This window comes from Patagioenas fasciata, chromosome 27 (genome assembly GCF_037038585.1).
Source record: "Patagioenas fasciata isolate bPatFas1 chromosome 27, bPatFas1.hap1, whole genome shotgun sequence".
Lineage (NCBI taxonomy): Eukaryota > Metazoa > Chordata > Aves > Columbiformes > Columbidae > Patagioenas > Patagioenas fasciata.
The window spans coordinates 1,959,081-1,985,917 of record NC_092546.1 but is presented as its reverse complement, the minus strand read 5'-3'; the positions used below and the strand labels follow the sequence as shown (position 1 = coordinate 1,985,917).

General features: G+C 57.9%; 5 protein-coding genes across 6 annotated transcripts; 3 read left to right on the top strand and 2 right to left on the bottom strand.

Annotated features, from left to right (window-relative positions):
* Nucleotides 1-1,170: 1,170 nt before the first annotated feature.
* On the bottom strand, nt 1,171-1,810 carry RPS28 (ribosomal protein S28). The gene is made up of 4 exons (XM_065858114.2): nt 1,718-1,810; nt 1,595-1,642; nt 1,374-1,499; nt 1,171-1,281 (listed from the first exon to the last, which is right to left on the bottom strand). The coding sequence occupies exons 1-3, from the start codon at nt 1,754-1,756 to the stop codon at nt 1,377-1,379; spliced, it is 210 nt and encodes a 69-aa protein (XP_065714186.1). The 5' UTR covers nt 1,757-1,810; the 3' UTR covers nt 1,171-1,281; nt 1,374-1,376.
* Nucleotides 1,811-1,826: 16 nt separating this feature from the next.
* NDUFA7 (NADH:ubiquinone oxidoreductase subunit A7) lies at nt 1,827-3,613 on the top strand. The gene is made up of 4 exons (XM_065858388.2): nt 1,827-1,941; nt 2,050-2,099; nt 2,171-2,320; nt 3,361-3,613. The coding sequence occupies exons 1-4, from the start codon at nt 1,891-1,893 to the stop codon at nt 3,455-3,457; spliced, it is 348 nt and encodes a 115-aa protein (XP_065714460.1). The 5' UTR covers nt 1,827-1,890; the 3' UTR covers nt 3,458-3,613.
* A 1,366-nt stretch (nt 3,614-4,979) lies between these two features.
* On the top strand, nt 4,980-9,229 carry CD320 (CD320 molecule). Of its 2 annotated transcripts, XM_071799738.1 has the most exons (5): nt 4,982-5,147; nt 5,353-5,562; nt 6,500-6,577; nt 6,930-7,078; nt 7,491-9,229. In XM_071799738.1, the coding sequence occupies exons 1-5, from the start codon at nt 5,057-5,059 to the stop codon at nt 7,503-7,505; spliced, it is 543 nt and encodes a 180-aa protein (XP_071655839.1). In that variant the 5' UTR covers nt 4,982-5,056; the 3' UTR covers nt 7,506-9,229. The 2 variants fall into 2 exon arrangements, with proteins under 2 accessions (XP_071655841.1, XP_071655839.1); XM_071799740.1 differs by lacking the exon at nt 6,500-6,577 and having other exon boundaries at nt 4,980-5,147.
* Nucleotides 9,230-9,312: 83 nt separating this feature from the next.
* Nucleotides 9,313-17,949, top strand: LOC136113362 (potassium voltage-gated channel subfamily V member 2-like). Its single transcript, XM_065858496.2, has 2 exons — nt 9,313-12,150; nt 13,953-17,949. The coding sequence occupies exons 1-2, from the start codon at nt 10,903-10,905 to the stop codon at nt 14,223-14,225; spliced, it is 1,521 nt and encodes a 506-aa protein (XP_065714568.1). The 5' UTR covers nt 9,313-10,902; the 3' UTR covers nt 14,226-17,949.
* Nucleotides 16,406-18,839, bottom strand: LOC136113402 (bone morphogenetic protein 2-like). Its single transcript, XM_065858568.2, has 5 exons — nt 18,563-18,839; nt 18,309-18,445; nt 17,817-17,939; nt 17,256-17,454; nt 16,406-16,886 (listed from the first exon to the last, which is right to left on the bottom strand). Exons 1-5 carry the CDS (start codon nt 18,822-18,824, stop codon nt 16,480-16,482), a joined length of 1,128 nt encoding a protein of 375 aa, XP_065714640.1. The 5' UTR covers nt 18,825-18,839; the 3' UTR covers nt 16,406-16,479.
* Between the last annotated feature and the right edge of the window lie 7,998 nt (nt 18,840-26,837).

The following is a 26,837-nucleotide window of genomic DNA, read 5'->3' as shown; positions in this document are numbered from 1 at the left end:
TCCTGTCTCAATCACTCAGCTCAGTCAGGGCTGGCACCACCGCAGCAAATGCTCTCCAGCCATTGCCAAAGCTGTGTGGGGGACAACCAGCAGCCAGAGAAGTGAACTCCAGGTCTCCTCACCACCAGAGCTCATTCCCCAGAGTTCTGCTGTCTCAGATGAATCAGGGGAGCACTGACTCACCCAGCACTCTGAAACTGAACCACCGCTGAAGGGGAATCAAGAGTTAGATCAAACAGCACAAGCACATATTAACAAGAGCTTCCTCCAGGCAGAAAACCCACTTCATGCCACAACACCCACAGCAGGGAGAAAAGCCAGGCCTAACAGCAGCCCCCCCATCTGCAAGTTCAGTGGTTTAAACATCTATTCCTCCTCAGCTTTGGGATACTCAAACTCTCAATCCCAACTGCCACTAAAGTGCCTTAATCAAGTTCAGGACATTGAAGGATGAAGAACACTCACACCAGAGAACACAGGGCCAGGAGCTGCAGACCTAACTCTGTTCAACAGCATCATTCTGTTACCAGATGGAAAACATCACTATTTAAAAAACAGCCTTTGAACCATAAGTTTTCAGGTTCACTCCTAATCCTTTCAGCCTTACTTTTACTTTGTGTAATAGCCTAAAGGAATAGATCTAGCCAATTGTGCAGTAGAAGGGAAAGCTGAGGAAGAAAATAAGCGAGATTGATTTACTAACTCCTCTAAAGCAAGAGGAACAAGCACACAACCTCTGTGAGCAACTGCCAGGAAAGACTGAGCAGGTGTATTTATAGCAGCATTTATAGAACAGCTTGCTCAGGACAGAAAAACAAGCAGCAGGTTGCTCTTTTGCAAGCTGGTACAAAGCTTGACTTTCAACTTGTAATTGAATTCCACATAGGCCTGGAAGCTTAACGGTGGCACTTTACCAGTTACATACAGATAAACTTGTTCCAGGAAGGCCAGGATTAAGGTTACTGTAATCAAAACAGTTATTTTTGTTGTGACAGGATAATAAAAATGCAAGAACACAGTAATATTATGATGAAGACATTATGTGCAGTCCCAGTAATACGCAGAGTGTGCATTTGTCCCTCACCTGAACCCAACAACAAAAGGCATGTCCGTAAGTACTAATACAAACCGGACCACTTGCATTTAGTAAGTCAGACCCAGGCAAGGGACTATTGGGAAAAGCCTTTATTGCAGTAACACAAGCACCACGCTCCTCTCCATCCGTGACCCCGCGCAGAAGCCAACCAGCCGCTCCAAGTAAACGCTGTAAAACTTCATCACCTGCAAGAGAACAGGGGAGGCCGCGCTGGCTGAGCCGAGGGCCCGTCTCCCCGTGGGCTCCCCAGGAGGCCCCGGCCGAGCCCCGCGCTCACCGCTCAGCGCAGCCGCCGCGCCTCCCGCTCCGACTCCAGCAGGGTGAGGACGTCGCCTTCCCGCACCGGCCCCTTCACGTTGCGGATGATGGACCGGCTGGTGTCGTCCATGAACTCCACACGCACCTGCGGGCCCAGACCGCGTCAGCCCAGTCCAGTCCAGCCCAGCTCGGTCCGTCCCGGCCGCCCCGTCCCGGCCTAGGCCCGTCCCGGCCGCTCACCTGCGTGCACTGCCCTTGGGAGCCAGTCCGGCCCAGCACCTTGGTCACCTGCGGGGACAGAGCGGGGGATCAGCACACGGAGGAACAGGGGGACACAGAGGGACAGGGGACCGCTCCGCTCACCCTGGCGAGCTTGATGGGCTGCACGCGACTCGTGTCCATGGCGGCTCCGGGCGCTGGAAGAGGCGGCCACGCCCATCGCGCCGCCTTATATAGCGCCGCCAAGTCTCGCGAGATCCCGCGCGCTCCCGGCGTGCCCCCCGCGCGCTCGCCCGCCGTCCTTCAGAGCGGCCAAGATGGCGACGGCCACTCGGCTCATCCAGCGCTTCCGCAACTTCCTGGCGGGGGTAAGAGCGGCACCGGGCGCTGCGACCCCCGCGGGCCGCTGAGCTTACAGAGCCGGCACCGCAGCTCCGCGGCCCGCGGGGGTGAGACGCTCTGGCCTTGCCTTGCAGCGGAACCTCCAGGCCAAGCTGGCGCTGCGCTACACCGAGATCTCCAAGAGGTACCGGCGGGGCGGGCGGGGACCGGCGCGGAACGGCCGCGACTGACCCTGTGCCCCCGCTCTCTGTGCAGGACGCAGCCGCCGCCCCGGCTCCCGGTGGGCCCCAGCCACAAGTTCGCCAATAACTATTACTGCGGGCGGGACGGACGGCGGGAGGCGCTGCCGCCCGTGGTGGTGGCGGCGGGACGGAAAACCCTGGCGGCGGGGGCGCCGGCGGGCAGGTGGGTCCTGCTGGGCTCTGCTGAGCGGGTTTGAGCCTGGTCTGGCTTAGGCCAGAAATGCAGAACTGTTATCGTAAGCAGTGTGGGATTGCACAGGTTGGTAAGGGAGCACTGAAATAATTCTTTGTGTCTGTATTGCCTCTTGAATCAGTGACATATCACAGAATGTCAGGGGTTGAAGGGACCTGGAAAGCTCATCCAGTGCAATCCCCCCATGGAGCAGGAACACCCAGCTGAGGTTCCACAGGAAGGGGTCCAGGCGGGTTTGAATGTCTGCAGAGAAGGAGACTCCACAACCTCCCTGGGCAGCCTGGGCCAGGCTCTGACACCCTCACCCCCAACAAGTTGCTTCTCAAATTTAAGTGGAACCTCCTGTGTTCCAGTTTGCACCCATTGCCCCTTGTCCTGTCACTGGTTGTCACTGAGAAGAGCCTGGCTCCATCCTCCTGACACTCCCCCTTTCCATATTGATCCCCAGGAATGAGTCCCCCCTCAGTCTCCTCTTCTCCAGCTCCAGAGCCCCAGCTCCCTCAGCCTTTCCTCACACAGGAGATGCTCCACTCCCTTCAGCATCTTGGTGGCTGCGCTGGACTCTCTCCAGCAGTTCCCTGTCCTTCTGGAACTGAGGGGCCACAACTGGACACAAGATTCCAGGTGTGGTCTCCCCAGGGCAGAGCAGAGGGGCAGAACCTCTCTGACCTACTGACCACCCCCTTCTAACCCACCCCAGGTCCCATTGGCTTCCTGGCCACAAGGGCCCAGTGCTGGCTCATGGTCACCCTGCTGTCCCCAGGACCCCCAGGTCCCTTTCCCCTACACTGCTCTCTAATAGGTCATTCCCCAACTTACGCTGGAACCTGGGGTTGTTCCTGCCCAGATGCAGGACTCTACACTTGCCCTTGTTACATTTCATTAAATAGCTGGAAGTGGACTTAAAAAACCCCTTTAGCACTAATAAAACCTGTACTACTGCTTAGAGTGGGTCTGCTTTTCTGTAGTGTCACTAAAGCCTCTTCTCTCTTTTTCTTCCTCTACCCCAGTTCAGGCTCTGCAGTGACAACAGCTGAGAAAAAACCTGTGACGCCTGGACCACCGATTAGGAAGTGGGAACTTTCAAAAGACCAGCCCTATTTGTGAGAAGTAAACGTGCTGAGGTGGGGTGCGCAGGTCACAGTTTGTTACAAAGCAGCACTTTAACGGGGAGGCCTGTGGTGGATTTAGCTGCGGTGATGCTGCACAGAACTTGTCCTCATGCTGCTGGCACATGACTAATAAACGTATTTAAAGCTGTGATTATCTTTCCCCCCTGAATTTTGTCTATTTGAGGTACCCAAATTACGACTCTTATTGTTTTGGGTGCAAGGTTTTATTGAGGGAAAAGCACCAAGTATGTGCATTTGAGCTACACTCAGTGGATTTGTAAGTTGTGATCCTGCTTCAAGACGTAACCCAATTATATACCTGAGACACCACTTGAGGATAGAGGTGCATAAAACACACCTCAGCCACAAAGGACATGACGCTGGTTTTGCAGTAAGAGACATGGGTTGCTTGTGGCGCTTTTACCATAAGCGACTGACATCCCGGTGAGCCTGTCCTGCCACAGCTATGCACTTTTCAGCTGCTGAGCGCTGTGCTCCAGCCCATCCCCAGTGACAACGGGTCCCCCAGGCTCCCGCTGTGGTGCCACAGTGATTGCGGTGAGGTGACCTTGTAAGTGTGGTGAGGTGATCTTGTAACTGCGGTGAGCTACACTGAGGATTTTCCGGTAATGTGCTGGAGCATGTGCCTGTTCCCTGGGGCTGTGGGAGGAGGCTGGAGCAGTGCCAACCATAGTTAGGCTGAGCTTTGGCAGCGGGTTTATCTGGCTGCCTTGAGGGGAAGGTTGAAGTCCCAGGGAGAGGCAGAGGTTAATGCAGGTGCAGCTCAGCTCCACGGCAGCCAGGGAAGGCTGTTCTGTTGTGATCGGACCACCGGAGCAGGGCCCCAGCTCTGCGGGACAGAGCAGACACTGCACAAGAGCAGCATGGGGGGGAAGAGATGCTGTGCTGCTGGTGGACAGGAGGCCCCGGGGGAGGACAGGTGGGGGTGTCCCCATGAGCCTGTGGCCCCACACACCCCCTCCCACCCTGGGCTGAGCAGGTGCAGCTGAGTGGGCAGAGAAGCAGAGGGAAAGGGAAGGGGCTCGTGTCTGGACAGTGGGAGGGAAGAGCCCCCAGACAGGAGGAGCAGCCGCGGCTGGAGCTGAGCACCAGGGTGAACTCACCTGCTGGAACGAAGCTTCGATGAGGTTGGAAGGAAACATGTTTCTGTAAGAGCAATGGTGCGGGGGTTAGAGCGCGTGGTGAGAACACAGGAACAACCGGGGAAGGGCCTTTGGCGGGCGCGGGGACGGGGACACCACTGCAGCAGCATCGGCTGGGTGTTCTGTGCAAACCGAGGGTGAAGGCTGGAAGGCGAGTGCCGAGCAGGACTGTGAACCGCGCCCAAACCGGACTCACGGAGAGCCGGGCCGGATGGGCACCGCCGGGTCCGGCCCCGCTCAGACTGTGGCGACACCGCCCCCCGGGACGCTGGGGAGAGGGAGGGGGCGGAGCCTCCTCAAGGGCACGCGGCTGCGCCCCGCCCGCCCGCACACCCCATTGGTGGACGTTCTACCCATGCGCATGCGCCTTACTGGCGCGCGGCCGGCGGTGTAGGGTCGCGGCGGCGTGTCCTGCCGGTGGAGCCCGTGGCATGGCGCGGCTCCCGGTGCTGCCGCTCCTCTTCCCCGTGCTGCCGCTGCTCCTCCCGGTGCTGCCGCTCCCGGCGCCTCCGTCAGAGAACGGTGAGCGGGGGAGGGCGGGTCCGGCCGCGCGCGCGTGCAGACACACCGTGTCTCGGATGTGCCTATTGGCTCCCCGCACACGCCCTTCACTCTCATTGGCTGGTGCCCTCGTGCGCTCTGCGCGCGGGCTCCCCTCAGCGAGGGGCTCGGGAGGTCCCGGGGGTCCCTGGTCCCCCTCACCCCGTCGCCCCCGTCACCCCCGCAGCGACCCTGCCCGGCTGCTCCCCGGACCAGTTCCAGTGCGAGCCCGGCACCGTCTGCCTCCCCCGGGAGTGGCTCTGCGATGGACACCCCGACTGCGTGGACGAGGGGGACGAGCGGAGCTGCGGGACGGCGACCCCGGCGGAGCCGAGTCCTGACGGCGGCCGGGTGACCCCGCGGCGGGTCTCGGCCGTGCCGCCCACCGGCAGCGCAGGTAAGGGGGTGCGATGGGCCGGGGGGGGCTGAGCCCGCGGGAGGTGGCGCCGGAGCCTCAGCTGGCTCGGCCTGCTCGGGGCAATAAACGGACTGAGCCTTTGATCCTGGTCCCTTAGCGGCGTCCGTCCCGCTTGCTTGCAGCAGAGGAAGCACCGTGGGGACAGCCCCACCTTCAGCTTCCTCCTGCCGAGAGGCATTTGAACCCCCCAGGGCTCCCTCGGGAAGGGCCTTTGAAGAACCTTTTTCCGGAACGTGCAAATCTGGTGGCTTCTTCCAACGAGCCGGTGCCGCTGGAGTCTGTGTCCACCTGCTGAGCTCCTCTGATCTCCGAAGGGAACAGGATGGGGAAGCACTGGGGGCCATGCAGGCAGGATTGGGCAGCAGGCAGTGCCTGTCCAGCTCAGGGCTGTCTCTGCATCCCAGGTGCTGTTTGTGTCTCTAGCGCTGCAAAAAGATGCTCTGGAGTTCCTTTCTCACAGACCTCTTGGTTGTCCGAGGTGCCTGGAGGTGCCGTTTGTTCCACTTTCCTCGCCCCAGGGGTTCCATGGTGTCTGGAGCTGAAGCTCTGTGGGTGTGGGGAGGACAGGATCACTGGGCATGAGGGGCTGGATCTGCATTTGGTGCCCACACCACTTCAGCTGGGAGATGAGCTGCATTTTGGTTGTACCTGAGGCTTCCCTTTGCCATGAGGAGAAGTTAAGGTGCTGCAGCTACAGCTGGGAAATTCCCCAGCTTTCCCTATTACGCGTTTCCAGTAGGACTTTTTTTTCCGTTGCTGTGGGTTAATCACAGTAACGGCAGATAAATTTTTGCTTACGTTGAAAAAGGCCTGTTGGCAGTCTTGAGGTGAGTTGGGAGCTCAGCCAAGTCTGGACTGGAGGCTGCTCTGAATGCTGAGCTGTGAGCCTGATGGATTTCTTGCTCTTTCATCACAGAGGCTTCAGCCACGCCTGTGTCTGGGTGCTCCATGCCATCGAGGAGTCAAAACCACACGTGGACCTTGATTATTGCAAGTATGTGAGAGTCAGGGTGCTACACGTGGTCTTGGTCCTGGCTTGAGCTATAAATTGAGCGTCCTGCTGGAGTTAATTCCAGACGTGTATCGGTAGCTGGGCTGGGGAGGGCTAGGCGCAGCTTACACCACAGCTTAATCATTCCTCTGACTTAGACGCTCTGTGTCCTTGGAAAGGCTGTTCCACGGGATCTGGCACTAACTCGCCTCCCTCCATCCCTTGTTCTCGAAGGAAGCTGCTGCTCTCCAGCTGTTGGCTGAAGCTGTTGGGCAGCAGAGCCCAGTGCTGATGTTGGGACCAGGCGCAGTGAGTGGATCTCTGTTTGTGCACTCTCCTCTCCTCTCCTCTCTAGTGCTCCTGAGCATCCTGGTTGCTCTGGGTTCTGTCGCTGTGTGGGGCTTGTCCAAAGCAAAAAGCAGATCTGACATCTTCAGTCCTGAAAAAGCATCCAGGGAACAGCTGATACCTGACAAGAGCCAGACAGGCTCATTTCCCTCAAGGGTAAGTTTCTTGTGCCACACATGCTTGCTGTGCATGAGGGAGAAATGCCTTCTTGCCCTGTTTCTACTCTCTAGAGCTTTCCCCTCTGGGTGCAGCTTTTCCCAGCGGTTCCTGCTGCTGGTCAGCCGCGTGCTTGGGGTTTCACTCTGCCCTGAAGCAGCAGAACTCTCTCCTTCCTTACTTGCAGGCTCTTGCTTGGCTGCAGGGATAATTGCGTGGCCTAATCTGAGACGCTGACTTCTTTTGGTAGTGATGTGCTGGTCCCTCCTCTGCTGCCAGGGACACTGAGCGCTCACACTCAGATACTGATCTACTGTGGGTTGTTTTTCTCTATGTTGCACAAACTCAACTCAAACCAGGTTTTTGCCCAAAGGACTGTCGATAACCAGGTGATTTTCTGTTCTTGTAACAGGGATCTTTACTGTGAGGTGATGAGATGGGACTAGCCTGCTCTCTCCTTCCTGCTCACCGCTGAGACTGACTGAATTGGACATAAACTCTCAAATCTGTGTTGTTACACTGGAAAAACAAGAGAACGCTCCCCTTGGAAATGAGTTTTAGATTGCGGGACGACTTTAGCACTGGAAATAGCGCAGGACCTTCCCTGGTGCTGTGAAATCACCATCACAGAGATGGTAGAAATTCCTTCACGGTTCTTGCCTCCAGCGGTTGTTAATACTGATTCTCACCAGTGCAGCCTTGGACCCAAATATTTTATTCTCCATGAGATGACAGGCACTAGATGCTATTCAGCTGTTTTCTTCCACTTCCAGCCAAGAGATGTTTTTCACCTGCCCCATTCTTCCCCCTGGGTTTTGTCGGGCAACAGAGGCTTTTCATCCGTTCCAGCAGGAGCTCGCTGACCCCGCACAGATCAGATGTGTAGTCCATGTTTGCGCTGTTGTTTTGATGCTGTTTGGTGTACAGGTAGCTTTTTACTGACAGGTCAGCACAGGGGTTAAAGTTGAAAGTCTCTCTCTGCTCTGGCTTTTGCTGCGCTGCCACCCCCGTCAGCACGGGGCAAGCAGCTCCTGGCCTCACTCCCTGCCAGCGTGTTGCTTCTCCAACACTCTTAAAGGTTTCTTCCTTAAAACTGCTCTGACATGAGTGGTGTTCCTCAAGGATCCGTACTGGGACCAACGCTATCCAATATCCTCACCAGTGGTGCGTATAGTGGGGTCGAGCGCACCCTCAGCAAGTTTATGGTTGACACCGAGCTGAGCGGTGCAGTGGATTCACTGAGGGAGGGGACACTTCCCCATCCAGAGGGACTTTCAGTGCGCCCATGTGAACTTCATTAAGTTCAGTAAGGTCAAGTGCAAGGTCCTGCACCTCGATCAGGGCCATCGCTGGAGAAGAGAAAGCCCTAGAGAGACCTTGTGTCTTTTCTGTATATAAAGGGGCTTGTAAGAAGGACAGAGGGAGGGTTTTTACCAAGGCCTGCAGTGACAGGACAAGGGGCAATGGTTATACACTGAAAGAGTGGAGATTTCAATTGGATTTAAGGAAGAAACGTTCAGTGAGGGTGGTGAGAAGGTTGGTGTAGTGGAAAGTGTCCCTGCCCATGGCAGGGGGTTGGACTAGGTGATCTTTAAGGTCCCCTCCAACCCAGTCTGTATTTCTATGAGGCTTTGAGCATTTGGCTTTTTTTTTTTTCAGCTTGAAATAAGTCGTGTCTTGAATCAAGCACTGCATGTCATGGCACGTGTAGCTCTTTCTGCACAGCTCAGTGCTGTTTGCTTTCAGAAGAACTGACAATGGGGGGAGGAGATTCCTGACCAGTGCCTCTAGTTCAGTGCTGACCACGTGTTCTGTGCACAAGCGTTCACTGGGTGCACAACGGACTGAAAGCAGCTGCCTCGGTGCTGATCTCTGTGCCTTAGAGGTGAGAACTCGCCTTGCCAAGCAGACACCGATCAGCAGCCTCAGGGCAGGAGTCTTCCCCTCCTGGGGGGTGTGCGAGTGTGCTGCTGCAGCCATGGGGAGAAACTTCTCTTGTGGTCTGGAGTGTCAGTTGTTCCAGTGCTGCTGGTTTTAGTACCAAGGGTCCATTGCAAGGGTGTGCACAACCTTCCTTCTGTTTCCATAGGGACAAGTTGAGATGCAATAGCTGTCGGTGAATGGCACAGGAGAATAAAGAACTTGAAACTAGTGAGTTCTGGATTTTTTTGTTTTTCTTGGATTTGTGCTTTAGCTTGAATTCTGTAGTTGGGAACTGCGTCACCTTTGGATTGCCATGACTCGTGGAGGGTGGGCAGACAGGGAAAGCGAGCACTGCTGGGGACCAAAGTGACTCGAGCACACGTTGACTGCCACAGGAAAACGAAATACAGGGAGCAGAGTGAATGGGGAGGGAGAAGAGAAACTACTTGTACAAGCACCAGAGGTGCTGCTGCAGAACAGAGGACAGGCAGGAAGCTTAGCCAAGAATTAGGTGAAAAACTTAAGGTTGTGTGAGCTTATTCCTCCTTCATTAGTGCAGGTGAAAGGAGAGGGATGCCCCGCAGTTCGGGACAGGGCCTCAGTGATCCCAGCGGGACAGGGCTGAGCTGGGGCTGCTGGAAGTGCTGCCAGGGCCATGTCACCAGCTGTCACCAGCCTGTCCCGAGTCGTCCTCTGAGCTCGAGCTGCGGAGCTAAGACTGTCGACAGGGCAGAGCCGCCTGCTCTGTGCGGTGGGGAACACGGCCGGGGGGTAAACACAGCAGTCGCAGCCTCTTCCCACTGCAAGAGCATCCAGGTTCTGCTTCCTGATCTGTGAGCTGAGTGTTTCAGGGTTGAAAGAAATAATGTTTTTATGGATCTTATGCCAAAACTTGCGGCCTTGTTTGTGACAGCAATTTCCCTTCCTCTGTCTGGTGCCAGAAGCATTTTTGTTGTCCTAATCCCCAGGCTCAGAGACTTCAACTGTGGAGCCTGAGCTGCTTTTCAGCCTGGAAGCAGCTTTGTACTCCAGGTCTCTGTATTTAATTAGATCAGCTCATGAAATCAATGTGGTGGTTCACATGCTGGGGTAGGGTTGTGTCCCAGGGTGAGACATCAAAGATCGGCCCATTTAATTTTTATTCCCCTTTCACTTTCAAATCCAAAGGAGTATTTCCTTCTCTTCAGTTGCCATAGTCCAGGGGAACTTTTAGTGCACACCTGCATCTCTAGTGTCCTCCTCCATGTCCCCGCTCCTGCTGGTGGCAGTGATGGGGCTGACAGCTCCACTGCCTGGAGGATGAGATGGTTCCTTCACCTCTTCCCTTGTAAATCTGCACCAAGGGGCTTTGAGGGACGAGCTGGGAGATACTGACCATTTCCTTTCTCAGAGCTGCACCTGTGTGCTTAACGAACGGCTGGTGCCAAGAGCAGCAGCTGTTGTGGGGGTACAGAGCTGATACAAATCCCGCGTGTCTGCACCTCTCTGGGCGTTTCCAGGTTAAATCAAGGCAAGTTCGTGCTCTCTGTTCAGCTTGTGGCGGTGAGTGCCCTCCTTGGAAACAGAATAGCGTGCGACAAATGCAAACAGCTAATAAGAACAGACTAAGGAAAAGTGCAGAGCTGGAAATAGTTCCTTACATAAAGGAGGACTAGTGCTTCAAGCTCATTATTGTCTTAAGGAGCAGGCACTTAGCTGCCTCCGACTCCTAAGACACAAACAGCAGTCAGCTTTGGGAGCCGGGCAGGTGCCACGTGGCAGCGTGACACGGGCAGTGTCCTCGGGCAGCGGCTCCTCCGAGCTCCCCCTCGTCCCTGCGCTGGGCAGGGGCTTCCCCATGGAGCCAGAGCTGCCGTCCTGCAGCCCCTAACGGGGCTCACTGTGTCAGAGAGTCGGGCACGATGAGGCAGCCAGGGCCGAGACGCGCGAGTCTGGCTGCCAGCCTGAAGATCAGGGCTCACCGGGGCCGCCGGACACCCGAGGAAGAGGAGGTCTACATCCCCTTTGCACAGGACAGCCTGGTGAAGCCATGGAGCTCCATGCAGAACGTGACGGGCAGAAACCAGGAGAAAAGCAAGACTCCCATCCAAAGGAACAAGTGCCTGCTCAACATTAACGTGGGTGGCAAATTGTTCCACATTGCTTGCAAGGTGGCAGCCCGGTATCCGGTCACCAGGCTGGGGAAGCTGGCGCTTCACACAGACCCCATGAAGAAGCTGCAGCTCTGTGATGACTACTCCGTGCAGAAAAACGAGTACTTCTTTGACAGAGATCCTTCCATTTTCCACTACATCTTCCACTTCTACCGCAGTGGGGTCCTGTGGATCATGGATGAGATGTGCCCCAGTCACTTTGTGGAGGAAATCGAGTACTGGGGAATCCATCTGAAATATTCCCAGCGCTGCTGCCGGATCCTGTTTGAGGAAAAACAAGATGAACTCACTGAGTACCTGAAAATACAGAAGGAGCTGGAGGCAGAACTGGAGCCCCTGGACTCAAGAGGGCAGTTTGAGGGCAAATTTCTGGGACGGTTTCGGAAGATGATCTGGAACCTCACTGAGAACCCATACTCTTCTGTCCCTGCCAAGATCATCGCTGTCATGTCCAGCTTATTTGTGCTTATCTCCATTGTGGGCATGACGCTGAGCACCGTGGAGGAGTTGAAACACAAGACAGGGAAGAGGTGGATGGAGCATCTGGAGATGATCTGTGCCATCTTCTTCACTTCCGAATACCTCATGCGGCTCATATCCTCCTCCAGCTTCAAGAACTTTTTGCGAGCAGCATTTAACGCTGTCGACCTGGTGGCCATCCTGCCCTTCTACGTCCAGATCCTCTTTGAAAACCTGGACGAAGCAGACACGCTTTACCACGAGGAGCTGCACCAGGTGGAGAATGTCAGCAAGCTGGGCAAAGTCCTCAAGATCATCAAGCTCATGAGGATCTTCCGCATCCTCAAGCTGGCGCGCCACTCCACTGGCCTGCGGGCCTTCGGCTTCACCATCCGCCAGTGCTACCAGCAGGTTTGCTGCCTCTTCCTCTTCATCGCCATGGGGGTCTTCACCTTCTCTGCTCTCATGCACTCCGTGGAACATGATGTCCCAGGCACTAACTTCACCAGCATCCCCTACGCATGGTGGTGGGCAGCGGTAAGGTGTGGGTGCTGCTTCCAGAGGGGGCTGCGCTGGGGCTGCCTTGGGGCGCGAGGGGTCCCCCGCTGCTGCTGGCCAGGAGGCAGAAAAGGGCCCAGACTTCCCACCACCTCAGTAATGGTGGGAACCTGAGAGCTCTGCACACTCTGAGAAAAGAAATCAGAGATTTAGACTGAGCTCAGAGGCTCAAAAGTTTGTGCTGGGCTGGGATGGTGGGACAGAGGTGGTGACCTGGGAACTTCCAGGGCTGGGTTAGTGACAAGGGGGACGTGACTCAGCCTGGGCTTCATCTGTTGCGGGACCCAAGTGTTGGGTGGATGTGGCCCAGACCCATGGACGGCTACTTGGGGCAGCCCGAGGCTTGTGCAGCATTGCTGCCCAGCTGGGCTTGGGGGCTACGAGGGGCTAAGAGCTCATGGGGCTGAGCCGGGGAACCAAGGAAACGTGGGTGCCTCAGCCCCTGACCCGAGAGGGGACACAGCGTGGGCCGTGCTGCAGCGGGGACAGGAGCCTCGCTTGCTGCCCTGCTTGTGCCAGGAGCCAGCAGCTCTGCTGAGCCAAGCGCTATAATAAACCTGGGATTAACTCTAAGCTGAGGAACAGCTAAAGTGCTTGAGAGCTGGGGGTTACAAGGGCATTTTGATCTACGGATGAAATGATCCCACAGGTCACTTCTGCTCTTATAATCCCCTTCGGCCACCACCAGCTGCCTCCTTCAGACTCATCCCTCTTCGAGGAAGCGCAAAATCACTCAGTAAAGTCACCAGATTTGAGTATTTAATTGCCACAGGCTGATCCTGTCCTTGGTCAGAGTGGCTCCGTGCAAAGCCCAAACCTCTCTGCCTCAGCTCTCACCCTGTCCCCGTAGTCCTGCTCCTCCGTCACCCCAACACAACTCCTCCGGCTGCATTCCTGGGCTGTGCTCCATTTCCTCGGCGGCGGCTCCGGGAAGCACCGTTCCTGTGGGACCGGGCAGCCTTCGGCCAGGAAGCACCAGGGCCGCGGCTCCGCGGGGCAGGAAGCCCCAGCAGACAGTCTGGCTGTGGGGAAAGTTCAGCTCCACAATGTCCAGCTGCTCTGGAAGCGACACACGCGAAGGGCAGGAGGGAGCAGGGGGGGTTGCCTCTGCTCTCTGCTGCTGGGGCTCACGCAGCCCTGTCCTGGGGCTCTCCCCGCCTGCCCGGGGAGCTGAGCCCCAGCTGTGCCGGCTGCCGGAGCAGGGACAGCCCCGCTGGTTGCAGCCGTGGTGCCGTTCCCAGGTGTCACGCACGGTCCATTCGGTGATGGACTCATGATGGTTTGTTTATCTTGATCTCCATGTGCAAAATTAAGGCAACCAAAATGCCAAGGAGTTATAATTCAATCAAACAGTGTAACTTTATTATTTTGTCTGTGAAGCAGCACGTGATAAAGTGGAGAAAAAGGGAAAGGAAAGAAAGGAAAGAGGATTATAGCTACCACCACGGGTCCAAAGGCATCCCTATGGTCCCAGGTCCCAAACAACGTCCTGCTGGTCCTCCATCGTGATCCGTGATCTTTTGGTGGGGAGATCTCTCTGAGGTTCGGTTCCCAGGTCAGAGGGTCCCTGTAGCACACAGTTGTTTCTCTCTGGCCATTTGTTTCTTGGTGTCTCTCCAAGTTCCTGATGGCGATGTGAAGGCAAATACTGTTCTCTGCACCAACTCTTACACCAGGTGACTCCCGGCTCCCACACCGGGCAGGGAGGTGGTCCCAGCACTGCAGGCAGGATCTGCAGGGTTTGCTCACATTGAGGTTTGTCCTTCCCCCTCCTCTCCCAGGTCAGCCTCTCCACGGTAGGCTACGGAGACACAGTGCCTGACACAATACTCGGCAGGATAGTGGCGTTTGGCTGCATCTCCTTTGGCATCATCCTCAACGGCATGCCCATCTCCATCCTCTACAACAAGTTCTCTGACTACTACGCCAAGCTGAAGGCCCACGAGAACGAGACCAGCCACTCACTCAAGCTCTCCAGGAGGTTCCGCCTGAAGGAGCGAGTCCTGCGGAAGCTGTCGGAGTGCTGCAGAGCCAACCCCCCCTGTCACCACTGACCTTCACCCCCGGACACCCCAATGCCCTGACATGTCCTGGCCTCCAGCCTGGCCATCCCCAGCAGGTCCTGGCTCCTGTGGAGGCTCCGCTGCTGTTGTGCAGGTGCCACTGCCAGCTCGGTCTGTTTGGATGGGATGAAATGTGGCCCTGATGGTGCTGTGACCTTCCTCGATATTCCCTGCTGGAGGCTGCTGTCCCACAGCGCGGTCGGTGAAGGACCAGCTGACGCTGACCAGCTGACGCTGTACAGCCAAGGCAGGGTGTCTGTCTGTCTGTCATGGTCAGGGGCGTGGGACACCCTGAGGACATGGGGAGCGAGCAGGGGGGGTGGATGGGGCTGAACTCTGCCACCTTTCTGAGGATGGCCCATGTGACACCTGTGATGTGACAAAGCCCAGCGCGGCACTGCGCAGGCACTGCTCTGCTGCTGGGTTGAGGGGACACAGACAGAGCCCTGTGGCTGTCCCAGTGTTCAGCCCAGGCTGAGTCCAGCCTGACAATTTGGATAAAAGCCCCCAGAAAAGACCAGCCGTGCATCCTTCCAACCAAGGCTGCTCTCCTCCCCCCTGCCCCGGAGCCTGGTCCTGGCTCGGGGTGCTGCTGCCATGGAGCTGCAGGCACCTCGGGGTGCAGAGCTGGCAGCCAGAGCATCCCCAGGGACAGGCATTGAATAAACCGGGCCAAAACCATTCTTTGGCTCGGATTATTGACCAAACACTTTGTGTAGCTCAGTAAACTGTTCCTAATTCAGTGGTGAGGAGGGAATGTGGCTCCAGGGCTCACACCACCTCTCCTGCCCACCAGTGGGAGGACGGGGTCTCATGTGGTGTGAGTGGGCCTGTCCACGTGCTGTGTTTGGGGTGAGGTCCCCAGCCCTGAGTGTGCTGGGAGCGGAGCTGGGACATCTGCGTGGGCTGGGGACACACGGGTTGGCTCTGCCCTGTGCTCACAGCCCGTGGCAGTGGGGGACAGGCCTGGGGGCACAGGGAAAGGATTTGCCCTCCAGTGTGGGACCGTAGCCAGTCAATGGGATCCAGGAGGGGACTCACCCTTCCCTGGGTGGGATGGGGAGGGGGACCCCAGGCTGCAGGGCAGGCAGTGACTGGAAGGCCCCACAGCTGAGGGTTCTGCTTTGGGTGAAACTGATGCCTGCCAAGCTGGGATGGCATTTGGTCACCTGCAAACTGGGCTGGGAGATGAAGAAGCTGGAGGGTCCTGGTGTCACCCCGAGGCCACTGTCAAACAGCTGCTGTTGGGAACAGTTGGAAAGAGGCCTGGGGGAGCCAAGCCCTGTGGCAGGGACAGCCCTGCTCTCACTGTCCTGGGCTGCAGGGGACGGGGTCTGTGCCAGCGGATGCAAGACAGGGACCCCTGTCCTGACCCCCAGCACGGACACCCACCCTCTGTACCCTCCCCAGCACTGATCAACCCCAGCTTTGGTCAGCTATGGTTTCCACCCCATTTCTCTTCCACGAGGAACCTTCCCTCACCACGGCACAGCCTCCTCTGGCCACCTTCACCCAAGCTGTCCTTCCCCCAGCAGCATCACCTCCAGACACCTCCACACCTCCCCTCACCCCCAGACCCCATCACCGCATCCCCCCATCTGCCCCCATCGCCTGCTCAGAGATCCCCCTGCTCTGTAGCCTGGTGATGGATCTGACATCGCTTGACTTGCAAGGAACAGGGCTCAGCAACTGAACCTCCTGCCCCACCGGAGACTGCGCTGCGGCTGGATCTTCAGCTCTCTGCTTGCACCCCGGAGACCACCGCAGTGTGTCTGCTCGCCCCCGGCCAGCCAGCGGTCCCACAAGCAGCCCCTCGGAGAACAGCAATTTTAATAGTTCTTCTGAGTTCATTTTACAAGTCCCAACAAAGCAGAAATGTACAGACATTTACAGGACACTGTACAGGCGCTTTCTGTCATATATTAGTGCTCTCACTATATACATATAGTACAGCCTGCGGGAAGCCTCTGCCTGGGGCAGGAAACCTGCACCCCTGTGCAGGGCACCCCAAAACGGAGCTGCTGCTCTGGGGCTGCGGGGTCACACAGGCTCATTCGGGTCAATTTAACCAGCACTCAGCCCTGAGCCTCCTGGGCACTGCCGGGGGTGATGCCACCCGGGACAGCGCTGTTTGCTCACCCTGGTCTCTTTTGGGGGGTTTTGCAGGACAGACACCCCCCCAGAGATGCTCCGGAAGGAGCGGGAGCCTCCGCCACAGCGTTTCCACCTTCCTGCTCCTCCCGCCTCAGTGGCAGCCACAGCTCCCGGCCACCATGTCATCGTACTGCTTGAGGACAACATTCTCGTCATCGTCAAAGTAGAGGAGGTTGATGGAATAGAGCTTGTCGGGCACGCAGCAGGGGCTGCTGACGCCCTCGCTCAGCTTGAGGGCGTTGATGATGGACTGCACCGTGGCGTGGTTCGTCGGCCGCATGTTCTCGCCCAGCGGGAAGGGGCAGGAGCCCTTGCAGTGATAGGCGTTGTACCCCCGCGGAGAGATGATCCAGCCGGACCAGCCGATCTCCTCGAAGTCCACGGACAGCGGGTGCCTCTGGCAGGGCTGCAGCCGGTCCAGCGAGCGTGTGCGGCGCGACCCGGCCACCCTGGGTGCCAGCATCTTGGCAGGGAGAGCAGGAGTCTGGGGCTGTAAATCTGCCAGAAATGAGGACCCAGTGCCATCAGCCATCGCACGAGCCTGGGAGGTGGAAGAATGTGGGGCAGCCCCTCGCAGCCACCCCTCCCCACAAGTTTTGTCTGCAGCCGTTTGGTGCAGTGAGCCCTTCGGTCACAGCCCGGCAGAGCCACAGGAGGTGACAACCTCACAGCCCCATGGCTGCACTCAAGGCTAAATCCAGATTTACTTCTGTGAACCTGCACCCCAGCACAGACCAAACCAGAAAGGAGATGGCGTCTCCCCCTGCTGGAGAAGGAGCTTTGGGTTTGAAGGAGCCCACACGTGGGGAGCACCCCATGGGCGAGGGGACGGCGACACCGAGCTGTGCCGAGGTGCACAGGACCCACCTGGGAAGCCGACAGCAGGCTGGGATGCCCCCCGGCGCCCGTCATCGGTGAACAGCACCAACATGGGCTTCTTGCTCTCGTGGTGGTCCTTGCCGGACGCAAACTGCAGCGGGGAGGGCTTGAGCGGGCTCCCGTCCAGGCCCTGGACCGTCACCAGCAAACCCTGGTTGCTGCTTTCATCTTCAGTCCAGTCGCGAACCTGGGGAACCAAACCGGGGTCACCATGGTGCCGCCGGCCAGGACAGGCACCGCGGTGGGGTCCCCATGGCAGGCGCCAGGCCAGCAGACACAGGCCCCGTCAACAGTGCGGTGGCACCAACCAGGACCCTCCGTGGCCACACTCTGTCCCCCAGCCCCAGATCTGCCCCAACAGCACAGAAAGGGCCTGAGCTGCTCCAGGGCTGTGACACAGGGGACATGTCAGCAGGAGCTGGCACCAGCATTACCTGCAGAGCAGTGGGACTGGGGAGGATGGAGCAACCCCCTGGGGCTCTTGTGGGGCTCTGACCCCCTCCCAAAGGCTGAGGTTCCCCTGTCACCGGAGCAAGGACCAGCACTCACAGCCTGTGTGATGGCGAAGACCTCCCAGCCCGAGCCCTGCAGCGGGACCAGCCGGGCCGCCAGCAGCTTCTTCCCTCCCGGCGCGTCCGTCTCGCTCTGCTCCAGCACTTGGTAGACGCTGACCTGGGGGAGGCAGCACGGGGGGGTCACATCGCGGGTCCTGCCCACAGGGACAGGCCCAGGGCACAGGGACTGGGGCAAAATAAGGTGGGAGGTGGGGGAGTTGGCAGCTTGGATTTGCCACAGCCCGTGGGTGCCTTGGCCGGTGTGTGCACGAACCAGAGCAATATTTAAGAAACCGCCATGGTTAAATCATCATGAGTCTTTGTGCAGCACAGTGGCAGTTTGGGTGCATCAGTTTCACAGAGCTGTGCTGTGCTCCTGCTGCAGTTGAGTGACCCCAGCGTGCCAGCGGCATCCCCAGGCACAGGTGGGGACACCCCCTGCCCATCCCTGTCCTTGTCCCCATCCCCTCCCCGTGCCCCTCCTCACCTGGCACAAGTGGTGCCTTTTGGGCCCCTCTGTGGCCCGGGGCCAGAGGCGGAAGAGGTGCAGCTCTGCCGTCAGGATCTTCTCGTTCTTGCCCACGCTGGAGAGGACGAAGAGGAACCGCATCTTCTCCCCGTGAGCTGCAGGGAAGGATGGGTTGGGAAGCGGAGCCAAACCAGGGGTGGCACCTCTGTCAGCTGCACGTGTCCCCTCCCCACAGCCCCATCCCCAGCACCACAGGGACCCCCTGCCCTTACTTTTATCCAAGAAGCTGCGGACCGTGTTGCCCTCCAGGATGTCAGGGTTCTTGGTGACGCCGTCTGCGTTGGCGACGGTGTTGAACAGATCCACCATGTACTGGGGCGGCTGCTTGGAGTGAGTGGGGGGGGGTGGGGGGTCCTCCATGCCAAAAACTTCCAGGAGCTTCTTCAGCGCCTCAGCCCGCCTGCTTGCCGCACTGGCCGGGCTCGGGCTCGCCGGCTTGGCCAGGGCCAGCAGCAGCAGGACGGTCCCCAGCATGGCTCTGCTGTCCCTGCTCCAGCTCCACTCCTCCCGCCTCCCCAGCGCTGCATTTATAACTCGCTGCAAAGATGGATTGGAGTCAAATATGCATATGAGCAATCAGGAGGGTAAAGAGAGCTAATTGCTGTGTTAACAAGGTGAGAAGCTGAGCTCCTGGGCACTCTGCACCAATTAGCCCCAGTACACAACTGGGAGGAGGCCGCTCAGCCCAGCGCTCCTGGGGCTCGGGGTCTGGGGCTGCGCAGCCCCTGGCAGGCCCTGTCTGGGCTGCGTTTGCTCGTTTGCTCTCTGTAGGAGACTAACTGGTCTTTAATGATGGCACTAATGGGACAAACAGAAGGACCTTTGTGTGGAGGAATGTAGCTGCTCCAGAGCCAAGCGGGATGGACAGCATCCCCATCCCATCCCATCCCATCCCATCCCATCCCATCCCATCCCATCCCATCCCATCCCATCCCATCCCCATCCCCGTCCCACCCCCGTCCCCATCCCCATCCCTGTCCCATCCCCATCCCCATCCCATCCCCATCCCCGTCCCACCCCTGTCCCATCCCCGTCCTGCAGCTCACACTGTCCGGCACCACAGCCGCTGCCCGGAGCGTTGGGAGACTCGGTGTCACACCGGTGTCCACATCCCATGTCCCTGTAGAGCATGCAGGGTGGGTGCTCAGGGACCCTTCATGCAGGGACAGCCCAGGCTGCGTGTGCCCCTGCAACACCCGCAGAAACTGGCATCCTGGGGATTCAAAGGCATTTGCTGCTAATTCCTGAGTGCTCGATATTAATGAAATAGCATGAGAAACCTATGGACTCTGGATGATGTGACAAAGGCCAATTCTTTTGCTCTTACTCCCAAGTCCCAGAGAAACCGGGTTGGTGAAGGTGGACATGTTGACACTATGCTTGGACTCTATGCATTTATCATTAGTTTTAATGCCATGTGACTGAACAGAAAAAAATAGCGATATACAATACCCACCAATGCATCAGACAAAAAGAGCAGGGTTAGAAAAACCTTTAGACCTTACAGAGAACGGGGAAACCCCTGGGAACGAGCCCCGTGGATATGGGCTCCACAAGCAGCTTGGCACAGGGCAGGGAAGGTGCAGGACCGGACCCAGCACTGTCTGTCTGTCCGTCTGCTGGCAGGAACCGAACAGCAGCCCCAGCCTGGCCAAAGGCTGCTCACCCAGCTGGCGTCTATAATTATTCTAACCCAGTGCCCAGCGGGCAAAAGGGCTCTTGGTTTTCCAGAACAGGCAGGGAGGCAATGACGGGCTTGAGTTAATCAATAGAGGAATCCATTCGTATCCTCTGGCTCCTTCCCTTCCCATTCCCGGCTCCCAAGCCACAGCAAAACACCCTGCGGGACAGGGCTGGGCAGCCCGGGGCTGCAGCGGAGGGGTCATCCCCGTCCCCACGTGCCAATGTACCCGCTTCCCTCTCCCCTCCAGCTCCTGCTCCACATTTTGTACACAGGAGCAGCCGTGTCCGCAGCCCCGGTCCTGCCAGACGGTCCCATCCTCCGGGATGCTCCCGAGCGAGGGGCTGGGGCGCTGCACCGAAACCCCAAGGAGCTGCAAATTGCCCGTGATGTTTATTTTACAAGCCGCAAAATATTTTGTAGAGGGTTCATTTATACAAGCACTGTGTAAAGCAGCTTTTATTCAGAAAAATAGCCTTCTCTCATTTACACATAGTACAGACAGTCTGGCGGGGGTCTCGCAGGAGCCCACCTGCAGCTCCGGCCCCGCTGCCCCCGGCACTCGCACTGCCAGGTGGACATGAGGGTGCGGACGCGCTCTCGGGGGCTCTGAACATCCCCCTGGTGAGGGACGCAGCGGCCAAAGGCACCTACTGCCCAAACCGGACATTCCTCTCCTCCTGGTGACTCCCTGCAGTCAGACACAAAGTCCGTCTGTCCCCTGGGCCCCACGGTCCAGCACCTGGAAAGGCGGCTGCCCCGGAGCAGGTGTGGGAGAAGCGAGGCAGCTTCATCCCAGCAGCATCGTTCCTTGCTCCTGTGCAACAGGGTGAACTCTCTGCCTGCACAAAGCAGGGATTAGTTCTGTCCTTGTGGTTTGATTTGCTCCTCTTAGCGTTTGCCATGTTTTCGTGTCTGCAAGTGACACAAAGCGCTGTCCCCCTGCCCTGAAACAACTGCCTGGACCAACCCTGTCCCCAAGCATCCCCCTCCTTCCCGTCCCACCCCATCGCAGGAACAGTGCTTTCCAGGACCCTCTTCCCACCCGTGTCTGCTGTCACAGGGACCACAAGCTCTATAAGCAGCTGCCCAACAGGCCCAATTCGGCATCATCGTCATCAGGTGATCATTATCCCTCAAAGCGAGGGCTTCAGCTGTGTCCCTGCGTGGTGACACACAGCAGTGGGTGCCACCCAAAATCTGCTCCTGCCCGGAGTGGGGACAGCGCTGGGTGGGCAGCTGTGCGGGAGTGGGGACAGCGCTGGGTGTGCAGCTGTGCGGGAGTGGGGACAGCGCTGGGTGTGCAGCTGTGCGGGAGTGGGGTCAGTGCTGGATATGCAGCTGTGCGGGAGTGGGGACAGCGCTGGGTGGGCAGCTGTGCGGGAGTGGGGACAGCGCTGGGTGGGCAGCTGTGCGGGAGTGGGGACAGCGCTGGATATGCAGCTGTGCGGGAGTGGGGACGGCGCTGGGTGGGCAGCTGTGTGGGAGTGGGGACAGCGCTGGGTGGGCAGCTGTGCGGGAGTGGGGACAGCGCTGGGTGCGCAGCTGTGCGGGAGTGGGGACAGCGCTGGGTGTGCAGCTGTGCGGGAGTGGGGACAGCGCTGGGTGGGCAGCTGTGCGGGAGTGGGGACGGCGCTGGGTGGGCAGCTGTGCGGGAATGGGGTCAGTGCTGGGTGTGCAGCTGTGCGGGAGTGGGGACAGCGCTGGATATGCAGCTGTGCGGGAGTGGGGACAGCGCTGGGTGCGCAGCTGTGTGGGAGTGGGGACAGCGCTGGGTGTGCAGCTGTGCGGGAGTGGGGACAGCGCTGGGTGCGCAGCTGTGCGGGAGTGGGGACAGCGCTGGGTGCGCAGCTGTGCGGGAGTGGGCACAGCGCTGGGTGGGCAGCTGTGCGGGAGTGGGGACGGCGCTGGGTGGGCAGCTGTGCGGGAGTGGGGACGGCGCTGGGTGCGCAGCTGTGCGGGAGTGGGGACAGCGCTGGGTGTGCAGCTGTGCGGGAGTGGGGACAGCGCTGGGTGCGCAGCTGTGCGGGAGTGGGGACGGCGCTGGGTGGGCAGCTGTGCGGGAGTGGGGACAGCGCTGGGTGTGCAGCTGTGCGGGAGTGGGGACAGCGCTGGGTGCGCAGCTGTGCGGGAGTGGGGACGGCGCTGGGTGGGCAGCTGTGCGGGAGTGGGGACAGCGCTGGGTGTGCAGCTGTGCGGGAGTGGGGACAGCGCTGGGTGCGCAGCTGTGCGGTCCCTCAGCTTTGCTTGCCTGAGGAGCAGGGATCCCCTGAGGAGCAGCTGCCCAAGCACCTTCCCACATCAATTTCCTGCAAAGATTTGCAAAACAAAGGCATGGAAATCCCCTGCAGCACCTTGCTGGGGACACCCAAGGAGACCAACCCCCACCGCTGTGCCCTCCGTCCTCAGGCTGAACCCTGGAGAAAGGGCAGCAGCCAGGCAAAGCCTGTAAGGAGAGGTATTTTGGGTGGCACACAAGCGTTTTTTGAGTCAGAGCTCTCTGTGCACAAAAGCTGTGGTGAAGTAGAGAGCGGAGTCTCCGTTGGACTGAGCTCAAGACATACTTGATGATTAAATATTTTTTAAATTAATACCTCACTGCTCCTTTAAGTATTTATAAAAGAAATCCTCACCCCAAAGAAAAGGCCATTTGTTAATTTATGGCACTGATCCATACACAAATGCATTTTATAGCATAATACAAATGGGAGATGTCTTTATGGCCAGGATGTGCTGAGCTCTGCCCGGGTGACGCTGCCCCCGTCAGAGCACGGCACCCACACAGCTGAGCCCACCACGGGGGAGGCCAAGCTGGGAAAACCAACCCGCAGCCGTTCCCCCCGTGTCCCGCAGAGCTGCGCGTGGTCTCATAGTATGTTCCACCTGGTGATAGCACTTTTCCTTCATTTCACAGTTCTCCGGTGTCTGAATGACGTCCCCTCCTTGCGGGTTTCTGACCTGTGCTGAACTTTGTGGCCATGCAGAAAAGTCTATCTGCAAGGAAACAAGAAGGAAATTTAATCTGGGGGGTGCATCTGAGGCCACTGAAGCATCAGACCACGGGTGTGTGTGTGGGACAGACGGTGTCACCTCCGGCACCCAGCGTGGGAAGTGCTGGTCTTGGTGTGAAGGTCCCAGCTGAGAGTTTGGGGCTTGTTCCTGCACCAGCTCAGGGCCGCAGCAACAGGTTTTGTTCCTCTATCTCCCCATCTCTGGGGAGACAGCCGAGCTATTACACTTCTCTTTGAGAATAAAAGGTCTTTGAACACAAAATATTCACGACAGCGCTTTTTTGCAGCGACACCATGGAGCTGGGGAACGCCATTTATCGCTCACTCACTCAGATGCCTGTCTGGGTCAGCCGGGGCGCTGGAGCGGGTGTCACCGGCTCCCCTGGAGATGTGTCCCCAGGATCTGCTGTGGCCGGGCTCTCAGCTCCCCGGGCCAGCAGAGGAGCCGCTCAGGGCCGGGGCGATGGGGCAGCATCTCCCGCCCCAGCAGGAGGTGTCGCATCTGCCCCCCTGCCTCACGGGACAGGGGAGGCCGGGCAAGCGCGGAGGAAAGGGGAGGCAGGAAAGGGGAGGCAGGCGGTGGCCGCGGTTCTGGGGGCACAGGACCCAGTCCTGCTTTGCCTTTTCCTTCCCTGTTCAAGCTTTAATTCAATGAAAAATTCCCAGGGTAAACAAACACACGCGCTACGTTCAGATTGGAGACAGGCAGCCTGATTGTTGGGAGAGGCAGGCAGAGAGCGGGGAGCGTTGGGCGGACACCGAAAGGCCACGTCCGTGCCACCCCCAGGCCCGTGGGCACCAGCAGGTCCCGCTGGCCCAGGGGGGCGCTCAGAGGCTCCTCCAGCAACAACTCGCGTCCCAGAGGAAGGGAACGGGCACAGATCATCCTGGCTCTGTCTGAGCGTACGTTCTGCATACAGAGAAACAGTTTATCTGCTAAACCTGCTGCTTTTTCTCTCCCACACCAAGTAAATTAGGATTAAAATCTTGGTTGCATGAGCTAGAGGAGGGGAAGGAGGACGGCTAAGCTGCTAATAAGCCAGTCTTGGGTCTGGGCTCTAAATAGGACCTGGTCTTGCCCTGATCCAGCCCTTAGTGCGGGTCCTTCAAAGTTTGGGTTTGGTTCCAGGCTTTAAAATGGTTCTGAGAGTTTCCTGTCCCCGCTCCAGCTCCTCCACCAGCCCCTGGAGGAGATGATTTCTGTCTTCCAGGATGGGGCTGTGTTTTCTGGGGAGGGAAAAGCGTTTTCTGAGAGCAAATCTCCCTGGGCTGCCTGGAGAGGGGGACACCAGATGACACCCATTACCCCATTTCTGGAGGCCAGTACTGCCGGGCGAGATCTGAACATCCTTCTCCAGCCCCCCTCCTCTGGCGTTTCCAGGCTTTAACATGACACTGGAGGTGTCAGCCTGGCTTCACCGGGACAAGCCAGAAGGAAAGTGCCAAGACCTGCCCGGGGCAGAGGCAAAGCCTGGGGCCAGTCCACATTTCCCAGCCCTGGGCCATTGTCACTGAATGAGCCCCAGTCCATTAACCACCCTGGGGACAAACTCATCCAGCACCTGCCCGTCACAGTCTGGAAGTAAATGCTGATTCTGCCACTTCTGGAAAAAAGCACTTCACGCTGCCTAATTTTCTTTCCCATGGGCCGTGTGGTGCAGTGCACGATGTGCACGATGCGCAGGGCTGTGCGGACACGGCAGAGCCCCCGCAGCTCTGGTTTCAGTGCACACGGCAGAGCCCCCACAGCTCTGGTTTCAGTGCACACGGCAGAGCCCCCGCAGCTCTGGTTTCAGTGCACACGGCAGAGCCCCCGCAGCTCTGGTTTCAGTGCACACGGCAGAGCCCCCGCAGCTCTGGTTTCAGTGCACACGGCAGAGCCCCCGCAGCTCTGGTTTCAGTGCACACGGCAGAGCCCCCGCAGCTCTGGATTCAGTGCCCGATGCGCAGGGCTGTGCGGGGCTGTCCTGGTTTTGTTAAAAACCAAGTTTCTCTTGTAGTGAATTTGCCTGTCAGCTAAAGCTTCATATCAGCTGCATTTTCCTGGAGAACCAGATCCACGTTTTGGTGAACACAGCAATGGAATGCAAAGTTATTGATAAGCACGGATGGAAATCTCACGAGAGGGGCAACGAGAAACAGGTGGCCAAGGAACTGACTGATGGAGTATACCATCCCATTCATGTGATACTTCATATAAAAGCGGGAGATCATGAGGATCTCATCCCTTTTTCATTTTCTTTATGGCGACATTAGCAGAAGACCTTGTGAGTCGTCCCTGCGAACTGAGGCCAGTGACAGACTGAATCCAGCTCCGGTTGGCTGCAGAGTCCAGTCCAGGACTTTGGGTGCTGGCTCTGCAGTTGCTGAGACTTTCAAGATTGGTTTTGTGTATTTTGTATTATTTTCTCTACTCTTATTAGTAGCATTAGTAAAACATTGTTAATTTTCCCAGCTCTCTTCTTTCTGTTCTTTCCCTCCCGATCGCCTGTGCTGAGTGGGAAGGGAGAGGGAGGGGAAAAAGGGGGAGGGGAGGAGGAGAGGAGGTTAAAATACATCTGCCAGGGTTCGATTGTCACCCCGCAATCAAAACCCTTCGCCAGGGGCCTGTGCGGACACGGCAGAGCCCGGCAGCTCTGATTTCTCTGTCACCCATCTGGTTCCCCTGCTGTTCAGCCCCACATCAGCACTGGCGCTGCTCTCTGTCCCGCTCTAGTGGCTGCTGTGTCACAGGAGCCGCCGGGAAGGTTTCAACGGGATGGGTTTAGATGCAGAAATACCAATAAAATGACATCAACAAATTCCAGTAGAACTGACTTTATCAGGCAGTTGTGGAAAATCATTTCGACAGGACTTTCCATTCTGACAAACACAGATCAGTTCATCTGCACTGACGTGATTCTCCGGTTATTTCATGTGTGAACTCCCCAGGTTCAGGACAAACCCCTGGAAGGTTTTGACCTGTCTGGAACAATTTACTTTGGACTTTCCATTTCCAAGTGATTTTTGAAACACCAGTGTAGTTCACTGATGCTAACACGAAAAGGGCATCAGAACGGAAACTCCGTTTAGTGGTTTCTCAGTGGGGTCTGTTCTCAGCACAGCTTTCACCAGCAGGTTGGTGTTCTTGCTGTTTATTCCCCCAAACCTGCTACAACCGGCTGGCTGCGCTGGCTGAAGAGCCCTCGTTTCACCTCCTCACCTGCGGGTGGGTGTGATGCCCGCTCTGTGCACCTGCCCGCCTGGGGGATGCTGCACCAGCGCTGACAACGGTGGGACAAGGGACAAGGGACAAGGTTGTTCCCAGGTCCAGCCCCAGGACACCCAGCGGCCCGCAGAGCTGGTTCCCATTCCCTCCCAGGGTTTGTCATCCTGGTGCAGACAGGACTTCACGCAACGTCCTGGGACACGCGGAGCATCGCGGCCCGTGTGCGGCTGTGTCCCCAAAGGCACAGGCTCCTTCCAGTCCCCGCGATGAGTGACACATGTGACACGGGAATGACAAGCACCTCCAAGGCCAGATGTTCATTACGAAATCATAGTTCTTACCAGTTTTCCTCAATGAGGCAGAAAAAGGCCTCCAGACACCGCCTGGACCCGACCGAGGCCTCAGACCCGGCATCGCCCCTTGGCTTCCACGCTGCCCCCGCCCCGTGCAGGCAGCTTGGCCAAAATTTTTTGCTTCTGGGCCCAAAGCGTTGCCTGGGGGCTCAGGTGGATTCTTCACAGCCTGTGCAGCTGTGCCCTTGAGGGAACGAGGAAATGAGAACCATCAACCCCCAGCCCTGCGAGTGC